The 13,737-nt window shown below is 59.7% G+C and overlaps 1 protein-coding gene across 8 annotated transcripts in view; it reads left to right on the top strand.

The window, feature by feature from the left end:
• The first annotated feature begins 3,158 nt into the window (after positions 1-3,158).
• NFIC (nuclear factor I C) overlaps positions 3,159-13,737 on the top strand; it is a 69,555-nt gene continuing 58,976 nt past the window's right edge. For 3 of the 8 annotated variants that reach the window (NM_001444521.1, NM_001444519.1, NM_001444520.1), the window contains 1 exon segment: positions 3,159-3,272. In NM_001444521.1, the coding sequence (NP_001431450.1) occupies positions 3,270-3,272 (3 nt within the window). In that variant the 5' untranslated portion in view covers positions 3,159-3,269. 8 annotated transcript variants of the gene reach the window in all.

Raw genomic sequence — 13,737 nt, 5'->3', positions numbered from 1 at the left:
AGAGCAAAAATCAGTTCTTGGTGGGTGAAAAAATCTAACTTTTAATGTACAAAATGCAGATATACATACGGTATATAAACAAATATACAGTATACCTGTGACATTAAAATTTCATAAGGAGTTTTTAGGAAAAATATCTAAAACAACTGAGGAGGGGGGTGATAAGGAAAAAAGGCTGAAAAATACTGGTTCATAGCAATTTTCCCAAGTCTATGGCAATGAACCTCACTGGGGTATACATACCTTTTCCCAAGTTCCTGAGTTCCTGGAATTTGGACCATAAGGTCTGAGCTTGTCTTAGGCCTCTGCCATGCCTGCCAAATTGCTTTCCCAGTTCATATACGCATTCACCTCCAAGCAGTTGATGAGAATGCCTGTTTTACCATACCCTCACTAGCACTAGGTTTCATCAATTTAAGAATTTATACTGATTTTGATAGGTGCCAAAGGGTAGTCGGTTTCCTATTGCTTGTAATCCTTTCTTTGGTCTCTGTAAAGCTGGACATTTTTTATGTTTGCCAATCTGTCTGACTTTCGGGAATGTTCTAGAGTGGAAGAGATGCAAGCCAGCACATCTGGAAGAAAGGGGATCTTTTATATACAGTGGCAGTAACTTAGCTGAGTTGTGCCCTATGGTTATTCAGAAAGCAGAACTTGTAAGTGATGAACTTGGATATTTAGCAGAGGGGAATTTCCAGTCAAGTGTTTAAAGGTGCAGCCCGGTTTCTTTCTCACTGCTAATAGTAAAATGTGAGAGGAAAGAGATAGATGGAGGGGAAAACTGTTAAGCAAAAAGGAACCAGGACTTGATGATTTGGGAGATTCTCAGCCAATGCAGATCACAAAAGATGCTAATATTAGGAGGTTCACGGTCAGGAAATCGTGCTCCAGACAATCATCACTTACCAGCTGGGGACCTTGGGCAAGAGTCTAAACCTGTCTGAGGCTCAGTTTTCTTATCTGTGAAATGGGGATACAAAGGTAAGCACCCACCTCATAAGGCTGTTGTGAGGGTCAGTGGATAGCCTTGTGGAAAGCATTTAATTCTATGTGCATAGGCCCAGTCAGGTGGCCTCATGGAGAGAATGATGGGTGGGGGGCTACTTCTGTGCCCCCCTTAGTGCCCTCTGGACCCCAATCCTTGCCTGGCTGTTATCGATCCATCCCTAGCCTCCTCTCCTCTCCTCCCAGGTACCTAATTCCCTGAGGCAGGGGAGGGACCGAGGATTCAAGCTGGGGATTAACTGAGGCAGATTAGAGAGGAGCTGAGAGAGAGCAAGTGCCTGGGGGGGGGGGGGTCTCTATCCTCTTAACCCTTTCCTCTCTGGAGCCACTCTGCTTCCTTTTGCCTTCTGGTGTATGAGAGCAGCGGCCACCTCCAGAATCCCCCTGCCCACCAGCGGAGCACCCTGAAAGCAGTGTTAGGATGAGGACCCTTGGGCTTCTGACAGCCTGGTTGATGGGTTCCCCTCTTGGGGCCTCACTCTTCTCTTAAAAACGGGGAAAGGAATGTGCGGACAGAAGACAGACGAAAGGAGAAACCTCTGCGTCCTAGAGTGAACGCCTGAGATGCTGGCTCCATGGAGCCCATACGTTCTGATCACCTACTATGTAGCGGGGCTGTTGTTACTATCGTTCGCCTGGGACATTTCCCAGGGTGCCAGCATTGCATAGAATTAACTTTCAGAAGCCCCCAGAGTCAGCTGTGGCTCCAGAAGGGCGGTCCAGGGCCTGATTCCCCTCCCGGGGTCCGCCTGCACTCATCCTAAACCCTGGCTCCTCCCTGGGGGAGCAGGGAACCACTTCCCCAAAGGGGTCCCAGAATCCTGGAGCCCCAGTTGAAGGGAAGTGAGGTCGCAGGCGGGGGGTGGGGAATCCAGACAGCAAAACCGCAACAGAATCTCCTTCACCCCATGGGGTACCGGCCAGCCCCCCTCCCGTCGTCCCCCAGTTGCGCCAGACGCAGAGCCGGGAAGGGGGGCGGGGGGGCGGAGAGAAGGGGGCGGTGCCTACTCTGCGGCTGCCGGAGGAGGAGGAGGGGGGACTGCGGGAAAGCGCTCGGCCGGGTGGGGGGGGGGCGCTGCGGCACGGCTTCCCAGCCCGCGGCCCGCGCAGCAGGGGCGGGGGCGCTGACCCTCCTCGGCCCGACCCCTCCCCCCCACCCCGCGGAGGCCTCGCCATTAATCCTGACTTGGGGAGGGGGCGCCCGCTCCCCCCCATACACCTACCGAGCCGCCGCGCGTTCTCCCCGCCCCCTGCCCTGCCTGGAGCCCCTGCGGGACCCTCAGGGAACCCCTGCCCCCCCAGGTCTGTCGCCCTCGGTGTCCAAGTCTCTGTCTGTATCCCCATCTGTCCCGTCTCTCCGCTGTGCTTGTTTGTGTCTGTGTATCCGGGACACCTGCACTCACTGGCAAGGGTGGCTGCCGCGATGGCCTAGGGGAAGGGGTCCTGGGGGTCGGCTTGTGGGTCCGTCCAAGGTCTGAAGTGTCTTTCTACTATTGTCAATCCGTGTGAGTGTCTGAGTGCCCCTGCAGGCTGTGAGTCTGTGTATGCAACAGCATGGAGGCTGTGGGTGTCTGGGTGACACCCAGCAGGCTGTAAGCATGTGGGTCCCCGTGTGTCTGTCTGGGTGACACCCACAAGCTGTGAGTGTGAGTCTGTGTTCGTGGCATCCTGCAAGAGGTGTGTGTCCGAGAACCTCATCGGCTGTGAGCGTGGGCCCCGTGGGTATCTAGGTGACACCCGTAGGCTGTGTGTCTGTAACACGATGCAGGCGCGGCGGTGTGCGTTCTGTGTCGGTGTCGGAGTCGAGGAGGCCCGGTCCGCGCGTGTCCCCAGCCGTCTGCGTGCGTGTGTGTGTATGTGTGTGTATATGTGTGTGAGCGCGCGCGCGCGCGGTGAAGGTGGATCCGTTCCCTCCGCAGCGAGCCCGACTCGGGCCCCACTACCCGCCGCTACGACCGCTCGCCTGGCCTTCCCTGGTGAGGGCCGGACGGAGGATGGAGCCGCAGAGGGAGCCGCCGCAGCCGGGGCCGGGGCGCAGAGCCGCCTGAGGCGCGGGCGGTGCGCGGGACCGGGGGGGAGGGCGGGCCGAGGGGAGGGTCCTGGGCCGAGGGGGGGGCGGGCGCGGCGAGCCCCCTCCCTCGCGCGCTCGCTCCCTCCCCCGCGCGCCCTCCCTCGCCGCCTCCTCCCGCCGCCTCCGGCCCCCCCCTCGCCGGGGACCGAGCGCGCTCGCTCCGGCGCCGGCCTCGCCTCCTCGCAGCAGCGCCATGGTACGTCGCCGCCCCCACTTTCGTTTTCGCCCGGGGAGTTTTTGGGGTGGTGCGTGGGCTCCGGGCGAAAGTTGCGATGTCTGGGGGGGCAGGGGGCGGGGGCCGCCCAGGGGAGGGGCTCAATGTGAGGACCCCCCCCCTTCCCGCCCGCAGCCCGGGGACCTCCGCCCGCCGATCCACAACCCCCCCGCCAGCGGCTGGGGGCGGAGCTGGTGCGCGGGTCGCAGCCGGGGACCCCAAATGGGGGCCCCTCGAGGGCGCCGCGGAGTTGGTGGGGAGGGCGGGGCTCCCGAGAGAGGGTCCCCCCCCAGGCCAGGCCCCCGCCCCCTCCCTGGCCAGGCGGGAGGCGGGAGGGCGCGACCCAGGGCACAAGACCCCCAAGCTCGCAGCCCGCGGGGGAGCCGGGGCCAGGGAGGGGGCGCGGAACCGGGCCGTGAGGGGTTGGGGTCGCGGCGGCCCCTGCGGGGTGTCCCGGCCCGGGTAAGCGCGGCGCGCCAGCTAGCGGAAAATGGCCGCTGCGGAGAGGGGCGGAGAGCGCGCAGCGGCCGCCGCCGGGCGCCTTGAACTTGGAGCCGGGCGGGCGGCCGCGCTGAGCGCCGCGCAGGAGCAGCCGCCCGACTAGCCCTCGTGCCGCCTGAGCCCCGCCCCCGGGCCGACCCCGGCCCTGCCGCTGATCAGGCCGGGTCCTAGCCGAGAGGGGTCAAGGGGTCTAGGCCGGGCGCGCCCCAGGCCCGCCAGCGCCGGTAGCTGCTCTTGAGGGTTCCGGTGTCCGGTCCGCTGTTGTTGGTGGCATCCGCACTCGATGGGTGCGTTTGGAGACCCCTGCGCTCTCAAACGAGTCGGCACAGTAGTCCGGGGAGTGCGTTCGCGGGTCTGTGCGGCTGGGTGGCCCCATCCATGTCCATGGTCCCCAGGCGTGGGGTCTTCTTCTTTATGTATCTGTGTGTCTGCGCATCCACGTGGCTGTGTGTGTTGTGTTGCGTGTGTTAAGAGCATTGTGCGGCTATGGGACAGTGTGTGTGTTGAGGTAACTGGGCGACTCTGCCATGCGTCCCCTTTGGGGCGGTGTTGTGAAGTTGTGTGGCAGGGTTGTGTGTTCCCCGGGGACGTGATGTCCCTGGGTGACCGTGGGGGTGTCCCCATGTGAGTATGTGGGGGTTAGGGGGTTGCCAGTGAGTGGGGATCTGTGTCGTGTGGGTGCATCTCAGGGGGCAGTTTAATGTCGCTGTGTACCTTTGGCGTTGAGTGACTATTCCTGGGGATGGGTCTACACTCTTCACCCACCCCTCCAGTTCCATTTTTCCTTTAATCCAGGCTTCAAGGTGCCGGACGAATACTTCCTCTACCTTGCCACAGCTCTGCCTCCTCCACTCACTCCCCACAGGGTCTCCTCCTGTTCCCCCTGCCTTAGGGTGCCCCAGCCGCGCAGCTCCAGGTGGTCCCAGCTTGAGGTTCGGGCGCGAGGTGGCGCCGGGACGCGATCACTTGGCCGGCGACGTCTCCCGTGAGGGGCTGCGCCTGCGCGGGGACCTGGCCCAGAGGGGGGCGGGGCAGCGGGTTCTCCCCCCACACACACCCCGCCTATGAGGAGGTCTCTAGGGATGGATGGGTGGTTACCGATACGTGCGGGTTCGGTCTGGACCAGGAGGTGGCCCAGAAGACCCCCTTTGCCCTGTTGGGCTGGGAGACGCTCCCCCAGCTCTGCCTCCCAGCGTTCACCCCCAGACTGGGCCAGACACACCGTGTTGTTACTCTCTGCTCCAGGGGAATCACTGCTGGGTCCCCACCCCCCACCCCAGGGCACTTTATATAATTTTCTATATATAAAAGCCCCAAGGCCTGAGTCCTTTTTACCTTCAACATGCACCCCCTTTTGAGGAGCTGTTTGGGAAGGGGAGAAAAATAGGTCTCAAATGGACACAGGGGTCCATGCATACATAACACTCAGGGTCCCCAGCTCAGGTAAGCTTGCCCACCCTCTCAGTCCCCTCCACTCTGGCACTCACCCTCCCCTCTACCCTTGCTCAGACACACAGCTCCCCAGCCCATTCGGAGCACTGCCCTCTGCCCTGCGCCTCACTCACCTCCATCCTCTCCTGTCACTTGGTGCACACTCCCATGACACACCCTCACAGCCACACATGTCCAGAACTCTGCCCACAAACAGGTGCACCCACAGCCACACACAGAGGCACACAAACACACACACTCACAGACAGGCACCTGCATTTGTGGAAAGCAGAAGAGATAAGCCCATCCTACCCTCTGCCTACCTCCACTCCAAGCCAGGTCCTGTCCTTGCAGGGTCTGGGGAGCAAAGACCCCAGTTGTGGCAGGAGCTGGTGGGGACCAGCCCAAGGGAAGAGCAGAAATGCGGTGTGCTGTAGGTTACTGTGTGCGTGTGTGTTGTGTGTGGCAGTGTATAAATACTGGAAGGACTTCTGCCTGGCATGAGTGTGCTGGTATAGTTGTGTTCGGGTATGAGTGTATTGTTGTAGCTGATTGTGTGTGTGTTGTGCTTGGGGTTGTGCAGGCACTCGTGTGGGTTGTGTGTCCCTCTGTGTGAGTCTGTATGACCATGTGTCACCTTGGGTCTGGATATCTGTATCTGTTGCAGTCTGTGTGACATCTGAGCATTTGTGTGTTTCTGAATGTCTGTGTGTCTTTGTGTCTCTTGGTGGCATGTTGTGTGTGTTCATGTGTCTCTGTGTTGTATGTCTCTGCCACCCTAATGTTATATCCCACCTTTACTTCTCAAGGCCAAGGACCCTAACAGCCCCTTCTAGAGGCTCAATTTCTCATCTGTAAAATGGAACACACAGGATGCCCTGCACAGTCAGAGGAGGGGTAGCAATGTCAACCATGCATACCCAGGTCCTGGTCCCATGCTGTGTTCTCTCTTCCCTGGGTGTGGTAGTGGTGGTGTTCCCAGGCCATTTGGGCTCCTTGGTCCCCCTGTCTGAGCTACTCTCATTTTTTAAAATTTTGCTGTGAATTCCACTCACATTTTTGAAGTTTGTTTTTGAATAACACAAGCCATTCAGGAACATCTCAAAAGGATGCAGAAGTACCCAGAGTGAAAATCACCCTCACTCTGGTGGGACACCCCTCTCTCCCCGCTCTAGAAGGGCCTTGTTTTTATCCAGCTTTGTCTGAACAAATGCATATGTATCCTTATAAAGGGCATATGTATATTCTCTTTAAAAAAAAAAATCCCAAATGAGATCTTGAGACTGCTTGCTGAGTTTATAGCAGGGGTTCTCAACTGGGGTGGAGACACCCCAGGGGACACTGGGTATTGTCCTGGGGGTGCTCTTGGCATCCAGTGCATAGGGGCAGGGAGGCTGCTCCACCCCCCACAGAGCATGGTCCTTGGTGCCTGAGCGGAGAGGAGCCCTTGTCTGCATCTTGCTCCCCCCATCCCAGCCCCCAGCTCTCAGAGGCATCTCCAGGTGGGAATCCCTTGTTCTTTTGTGGAGCTGTGTAGTATTCCAGCCTGTGACTGTGCAGCGTTGCTGAATTGGTCCTCACAGGTGGACACAGTGGCTGGCTCCAAAATGTTGGCATTAGCCTTACAGGATGACAGTCAACACCCTTGTGCATCTGTATGTGGAACAGTTACAGAGGAGCTTGAGAGTGAGTGATGGGGAGAGTACGTTTTTAAACAAATGAGCTAAATTGCACTCCAAAGTGCCAGGAGCTAAATCATGCCCCAGCTTCTGAAGTGTTAACACACACAGGTCCAATCCCCCCACCGCTTTGTTTAGAAACCATTGTGTGAGGGGCACAGTTCTAAACTCAGTCCAAACACAGGCTGGTTTACCCACAACAACCCAGAGGGCTAGAAACGATGGTCGCTTGCTCCATTTCTTTGGGCGGGAAGCTAAGGCACAGGAAGGTTTAAGCTCCTGGCTGTGGGAGACATAGACCCAGTCTGCAGCCCTGCACTCCACCTGGCCGGCTGTGGACCTGCTGTGTGCACTGCAGGGGACCTTCCTGCCCGAACTGGATTTTATATATACATAAAATTTATTTTATGTACTTCACTGCTGTTTGTGAACTAGCAGAAGGTTCTACCAGCCGCCACCACTAGTATATTAATATGGTCTTTCCACACATTATTTCAAGGACTCCAGTCGCCCTAACTTTCCAAAATGTGAGATGCCTCTATTGTTACCATTTTACAGATGTGGAAACTGAAGTGTCGGAGGGGGGCAGTCTGTACTCTCCAACTTTGCCTTGGAATGGAATCTAAATTACCTAAATTGCCTTGTGAAGGTGCCGTGGGGGGCAGTGGGGTTCGCTGCTACCTGGGAGGATGCTCCTGGCATTTTCGTTTTTTTTTTTTTAAATAAAAGAGTGCTTTATGTTATTTATGTTGGCATTTCGATTCTGAGACACTTGCCTTTCCCCTTCATCCTGAGGTTTAAGTGCCCCTTCCCCCCCATAGCTACAAAGTGGGCTTTTAAAAAAAGCTATTTGTGAACTATTTGAATGACCATTACCCACGTGCAGGGGGAGCGGCGAGACAGGGCATCAGTGCTGCGCATGTCTCCCTGGGGCCCCGGTCAGTAGCGACCGTTCTGGGGCCTCAGTTTCCTCCCCTGTGGCGCGGGAGGATAACAGGGTGGCTGGCATCTTCCATGCCCCTGGACATGGGGCAGCGGCCCCAGGGTGGTGGGAGGGTATCATTTGCCCTCAGGACTCTCAGAGAGATGAGTCGAAATGGCCAAGCTTTCTAAGAATGTCTCAGTGCGTATTTGACGGAAGGTCAAGGCTCGGTTAAGTGCCATTATTCCTATGCCGACCAACCCCATGGGCTGGGCACTGTTGGTCCACTTCACAGGGGGGGACACCAAGGGGGGAGTGCCCTAGTCTTCGAGGTGGCAGTCCCCAGACCTGCAGTTGCCTCTGAGCGAAGCTTGGAGGATTGCTAGTGAACATGCGGAGCGGGTGAGGCTAGGTCCTTGCAGTTCTTCAGGCTCCCTGGGGGCTCAGGCTGTGAGAGGGCAGGTCTGTACCCATTTATTCTGGAGGGAAACAACAGAGCTTGAAGAGTGTGGGCCCTGGGGCCAGGGAGCTGGGCTCCAAGCCATTGACTGCTTCAGTTTCTGGATCTGGAAAATGGGCACGCTGCTGGGGTCAGTAGAAATTACTGGACACTCAGGAAGAGGCTGCAAGGGTTTATCTGGCCAGCCTGAGGTTCTGCCTGACATCTTCCTCCTGGGGTTCTGGGGCTGCATATGGGGGAGACCAAGGCCCCCACCTCCCAGTTTCCCCTTGATTCTGGCTGAGGAGGAGAAAGCAGATTCCTAGAGGCTCTTCTGTTGGTTGTGCCCCTTCTGGCCAGGAAGGACAGTTGTGGCCAAGCCCCTCTGCCCAGGCATTGCAGCCCCTATCTGGCTCATGGGAGAGCAGCGGGGGAGGGTACCGTGGAACCCCTTCTCCTGCCTGGCACCCCGGGTCCTACATCTTTAAGGGGAAAGACGCGCGCTCGCGCAGGGCCTCTGCACACGTCACTTCTTCATTCTTTCCCTCCCCCCCCCCCTTGGCTCCTTTCTCCAACTTCCCGGCCAGCTCGGGGCGGGTTGCGGGGGGGGGGGTGTCTTCAGAATCCACCTCCGGCCCCAAAATGAATGTCCCGCAACAGCCCACCCCTCCCCACTCGACTAGGGCGGGCGGTCCAGGGGGACCCGCTGTAGTTGGGGTGCGCGCGGCCCGTTGGTCCCCGTCTGGTGCCCCGGCCCAGGGCGGCTCGAAATTTGTAATAATAAGCCATGATGGGGGTTCAGGAGGCATGGGGAGGGGGGAGCCGCTTTCCATCCCCTCTCGCGCTCTTTTTTCCCTCGTTTCTTTGAAAGTTGGATGTTGAGAAGTGGGAGGTTCGGGGTGGGAGGGGAGAAAAATTGGGGGAGGGAGGGAGGAAGGAGGTTGCCAAAGGGAGGAGAGACAGAGACGCTGAGAGAGACAGAGACAGAGGAGGAGAGAGGGAGGAGGGACAAGAAAGGAAGGGAGAGAGACAGAAAGAGGGAGAGAGAGAGGGAGTCGGGCGCAGGAGAGAGGGAGAGCGCGGGAGGGAGGAGGGAGGGAGACTGAGGGAGGAGGCGGCGAGGAGCGCGCCGGCCGCGCGGGGGGGGGGGGGGAGGTTTGGAAAAATGACTCAGTAAGTTCAGCGCGCCCGCTCCGGCCGGCCCTGCGCCTCCCGCCGCGCCCCGGGATGTATTCGTCCCCGCTCTGCCTGACCCAGGTACGCCCCCCGCCTGGCCCCTGCCCGCGCCCCCTGCGCCCCAGCCCCGCGTCCCCCATAGCCGGGCCCCGGAGTTTGGGAGACAGAGGCGGGACGAAAAAGGCGCGCGTCCCTCCCGTGGCGGCGGCCGGAATGCCCCCGCCACGGGCCTGGGTCCGGTGGGGGATGGGCTGGGCCCGGACACCCCCCCCCCCGCAACCCGGGACCCTCACGCGGGATTCCCGCCCCACCCCCGGTACTTCTCCCCCTGGCAGACCTTGGGGGCTCGCCCTGCAGTCTTGCCCTCCCCCCAACTCGGGACGCGCTTCTCCACCCCACCCGGGAAGGTGGGGGGGGGTGCCCGGGAGAAGGCCAAAGGCGGGGCTCTGCCGAACCCCTGGCCTGGACCCGGCCCTGCCCCTAAAAGGAATCGAGGGGGGTCCTGGCTGGACGCTGGGGGCCCTGGGACTCTTGAGGGAAGGACCCTACTGATGTGTTCCCCCAACCCCCCCCCCCAGGTTGTGCTCCGCCACCCCAGCCCTGGGCCGCCTTTCCCCCCATTATTGGCCCACGTGTGCGAGGAGGGGGAGGAGGCACTCGAAGTTGGAGGCGCCAGCTGTGGGGGGGGAGGGGGTGCCCCGATGTCCCAGCTGGGTCTCCCTCTCCCGCCCGCCCCTCAACTGCGTCCCGATATTTTCGCCGCATCGGTTGTGGGTTATCGAGCAGCCGCCGCCGCCGCCGCCGGGAGGAGCCGGGAGGCCGGGCGTTCCGGGGTCTGGCCCGGGCACTGCGGCGCTGCGGACGCCCTCGCCAGCCCGGCACCTGCCCCTGCCCCTGCCTCTGCCCCCTCCCGTAGCCTCTCACCCCTGGCCGCGCTCCCAGACTGCCCGGGGCTCAGCCCTTGTGCAACGAGCAAGGTGGTTATGGGGAGGGGGCCGCTGCCCCTGCACTGCCGGCATCGCGGACCCCTTCCCTCCCCCAGCTCCCTCTGGATCCCCCCCACCCAGGGCTTCGGGTTCTATTTTCCAGCTCCGCCCCCACTCCATGTCCTTGTGTCTCTTTAGGCCTCTGGGGTACCGGCCTCAGTTTCCCCTGAGGTGACATGGGGCGAAGGTGGGTTCTGGAGAGAAGGGCAGTGTGGGCTCCAGGCTGTAAAGTGCACTGGACGTGGGAGTCCAGCAGGAACCTGAGCGTCCTGAGGAGCACTACAGTAGGAACACATGGATGCCAGTCTCTGTGGGGGGGTCCCTCCATTCATGATCCTGGGGTGCCCCTCATTCATGACAGGATTTTTATCGCTGGCCTCCTCCAGATTCTCCAGTTCCTGGCTCCCCAAAGGGAATGTGAGGGCTGGTGCTGAGGGGTCTCAAGGCTCGCCCTACCCATGATCCCCTGGGTGACCTTGGGCACCTCCCTGTCCCTTTCCAGACCTCTCTTCTCTTTCAGAGCAACTTTGGGGGTCCCCCCTAAGCAGTCATTGCTGGCCCACCTCTGCCTCCCATCACCCCGAAGCTCCCCAAGAACAGCTAAGGTCCTAGGTGGGGTTGACCTTGGGCTTCCCAGTCTCTGGGCTCAGGGGGGTGGCCCAGGTGGCCCTGGGGTGTCCCCGCCCCCTCCAGCGTTCCCCGAGCTCTAGCTCCCAGAGCCACCCGGTGGGCTGAGCCCAGGGAGGCTATTCCAGGCGAGGAGGTTGGACGGCTGCCTATTGTCACTGCGCCCTGGAATTCCCCCATCAGGACTCCTCGGGAGACAGGCCTCCGTCCACGTTGCCCAGAGGGGGTGGCGGTGAGAAGCAGAGCTGGTGTTGCACTCTGGGCCTGGCTTTCCCCAGGCGCTGGGCAAGGAGCAACCAGGCAGGCTCTCAGAACAGTGAGAAATAACCTGAGGTTGCTGGGTGCAAGGGACAGGGCGACGAGGAGATAGAAAGACAGACGGACCAGGGACCAGGGAGTTCCCAGGCCAGGGTGGGAATGGGTGGCCCAAACTCAGGGGGCTCCCCCTCCTCTGTTTTTCTCCATTGGGCACCCCCTCCCTGGAGGGGAACCTGGGACCCCTTCTCATGGGGAGCTTCAGTGTAGTCCCTGAAGCTCCTTGCAGGCCCAGCCTGGGGGACCTGAAGGACTCAGACTGCCCATGCAGGACCCCCACTTCTGGCTGCCTAGTCACACCCTACCCAATTCTCTCTACCTGGCACCATCTCTCCCCCTCTCCGTCTCTTTCCCGCTCCATCTCTGTCTTTCCCTGTCTCTCCATCTCTGGGCTTCCATCTCCCCCCTTTCCTGACTAATTTTACAACCTGAGCCCATCCTAAAATAGCTCCCTTTTAGCTGATCCGACCCGGATCCTTCACTCCGAGCTGAGACCAGCTCGGGGTGTGTGAAGGGAGGGCCGGACTGCTCTGGTGCCAGCCCGCCCTGTGCCCCACCAAGGGGGGGCGGCCGCGGCCCAGGCAGCCCTGGAGGATTCTGGGAGCCCAGTCCCTGTTTCAATGGTGACTCAAGTGCTTTTCACTTTTACTCTTAAGAGGAACTGTGTGGAGTGGCCGTTACTTCCATAAATCCTGCCGGCGGGAAGGCCGGCCTCCCCGCGTTTGCCCCACTCTGGGCCTCCCCGCCCCCCGCCTCCCTCCCACCCGCCTCTACCGCCACGTTAGTTATTCCGGGTTTGGGGCCAAATCCCTCTTGGCTGCAGTGCCCAGGATTTCCCTGGGCCTGCAGGCTGAGCCTGGGCCGAGGCCATGGCAGCGCCGACCGCCAGGGCCCCCTCCCTCGTTCATTCATTCTTTCCTTCATTCCTTCACCTAGGTGCCTCACAGGGTGGCACTCTTTTTTGCTACCATTTCTCCATGGGGAGACTGAAGTCCCCGACTTTTGCTTGTTTTCATATAATAGATCTTCATGAAGCGCCTCCTGTGGGCCAGGTGTGTGTGGGGGTGGGGTGGGCAGGAGTCATCCAGGTGCCAGCCTGGTGTGGGTTCCTGGAGGCTCTTCTGGAATTGGGGTTCCCCAGATCTTCAGGGCTGGGAGAGGGGCCAAGACCAGAGAGGGCCAGGGCCTGCCCAGGGTGGCATAGCATGGCTGATGAGGCTAGGCATTGGGGCCACTGCCCACCTGGCTCTTTGGCCAGGCCTGGGCAGGTGGGCACTGCCTGTGCCCCCTCCCCCAAGTCCTCATGGTCTGATGGCCTCTGATTGGCTCCCAAACAAGACACAACCTCGTTCCATGTCTCCCTCCCTCTCTCCGTCTCTCTGTGTCTCTCCCCCCTCCCTCCTCTGCAGCGGAGGTGCCTCAGCACTGTCAGGGTCGGGCGCCTTGTAAATCAGGAAGCTGGGATGCTGGGATTCTGGCTGAGTCAGCGTTCTGCCTCTCTTCTCTCTCTCTCTGTCTCTCCTCTCTCTCTCCAATCTCTTCTCTCTCTACCTGAGCCACCTCCCTCCCTGTCTTACATCAAATGGATGGGACACACCAAATGTCCTGGGGCCTCTTTATCACACGGATGCATGCTACCTCCTCACCTGGGTGCATGTGGACCCTCAGCACATAGTGCCTGAAGCCGACGCTCCCACATGCGAGAGCACAGAAAGGTGAACACACGCATGTCCTGCGGGGGTCACCAAAACACGCATGATCCACATGCTGATCTTGCCCAGGTTGCTGTGTGACTCTGGCCAGGTGATCCTGCCCTTCGTCGCCCTGGTGGCCTCACTGTGGAGTGAAGTTAACGGTAATCCCCACCTCCTTGGGCCGCATGAGGACTCGGGAGGCAGGACACCTCTGGGGTGTGCTCTGCTCAGGGCCTAGCACACAGTAGGTGCTCCCAAACATTTGTTGTATGAGGGAGTGAATGGTTCTGCCAGTTGAGAGACGGTGCTGCAGTCTTTCTGAGTCTCAGTCTCTTCCCTTGGAGACTGAGACACGTAATAGTGTCTTTCTCTGTTACCCTTAGCCCAGGGCCTGGTGTACAGTAGGTGCCAAAGCAGCGTGGCTGTGATTGTCACTAAACTAATAATTGGATTAAACATCCCATAGGCATTTTCCAATTCTCCCTCTTTTCCTTCTGTTGCTGTCTGCTCAGCATGGGCCAGGTGACAGGGACAGCGGTGACTCCCCAAAACCTTGACCCCTGAACCCCCAGGTTTTTTTCCATTAGTCTTTCCTCTCAGCCCAGCCCTGTCCAAGGTCTCCCTGAGTTTGGCCAGACGCACGTGGATACCAGCATCCTTTGTCCATTGGGGTGTGT

Source organism: Sus scrofa, chromosome 2, assembly GCF_054392235.1.
Source record: "Sus scrofa isolate SSC_HxYL_T2T_F1_AM1 chromosome 2, Sscrofa_HxYL_maternal_Yorkshire_Landrace_v2.0, whole genome shotgun sequence".
Lineage (NCBI taxonomy): Eukaryota > Metazoa > Chordata > Mammalia > Artiodactyla > Suidae > Sus > Sus scrofa.
This window is presented reverse-complemented; position numbering and strand designations above follow the sequence as displayed.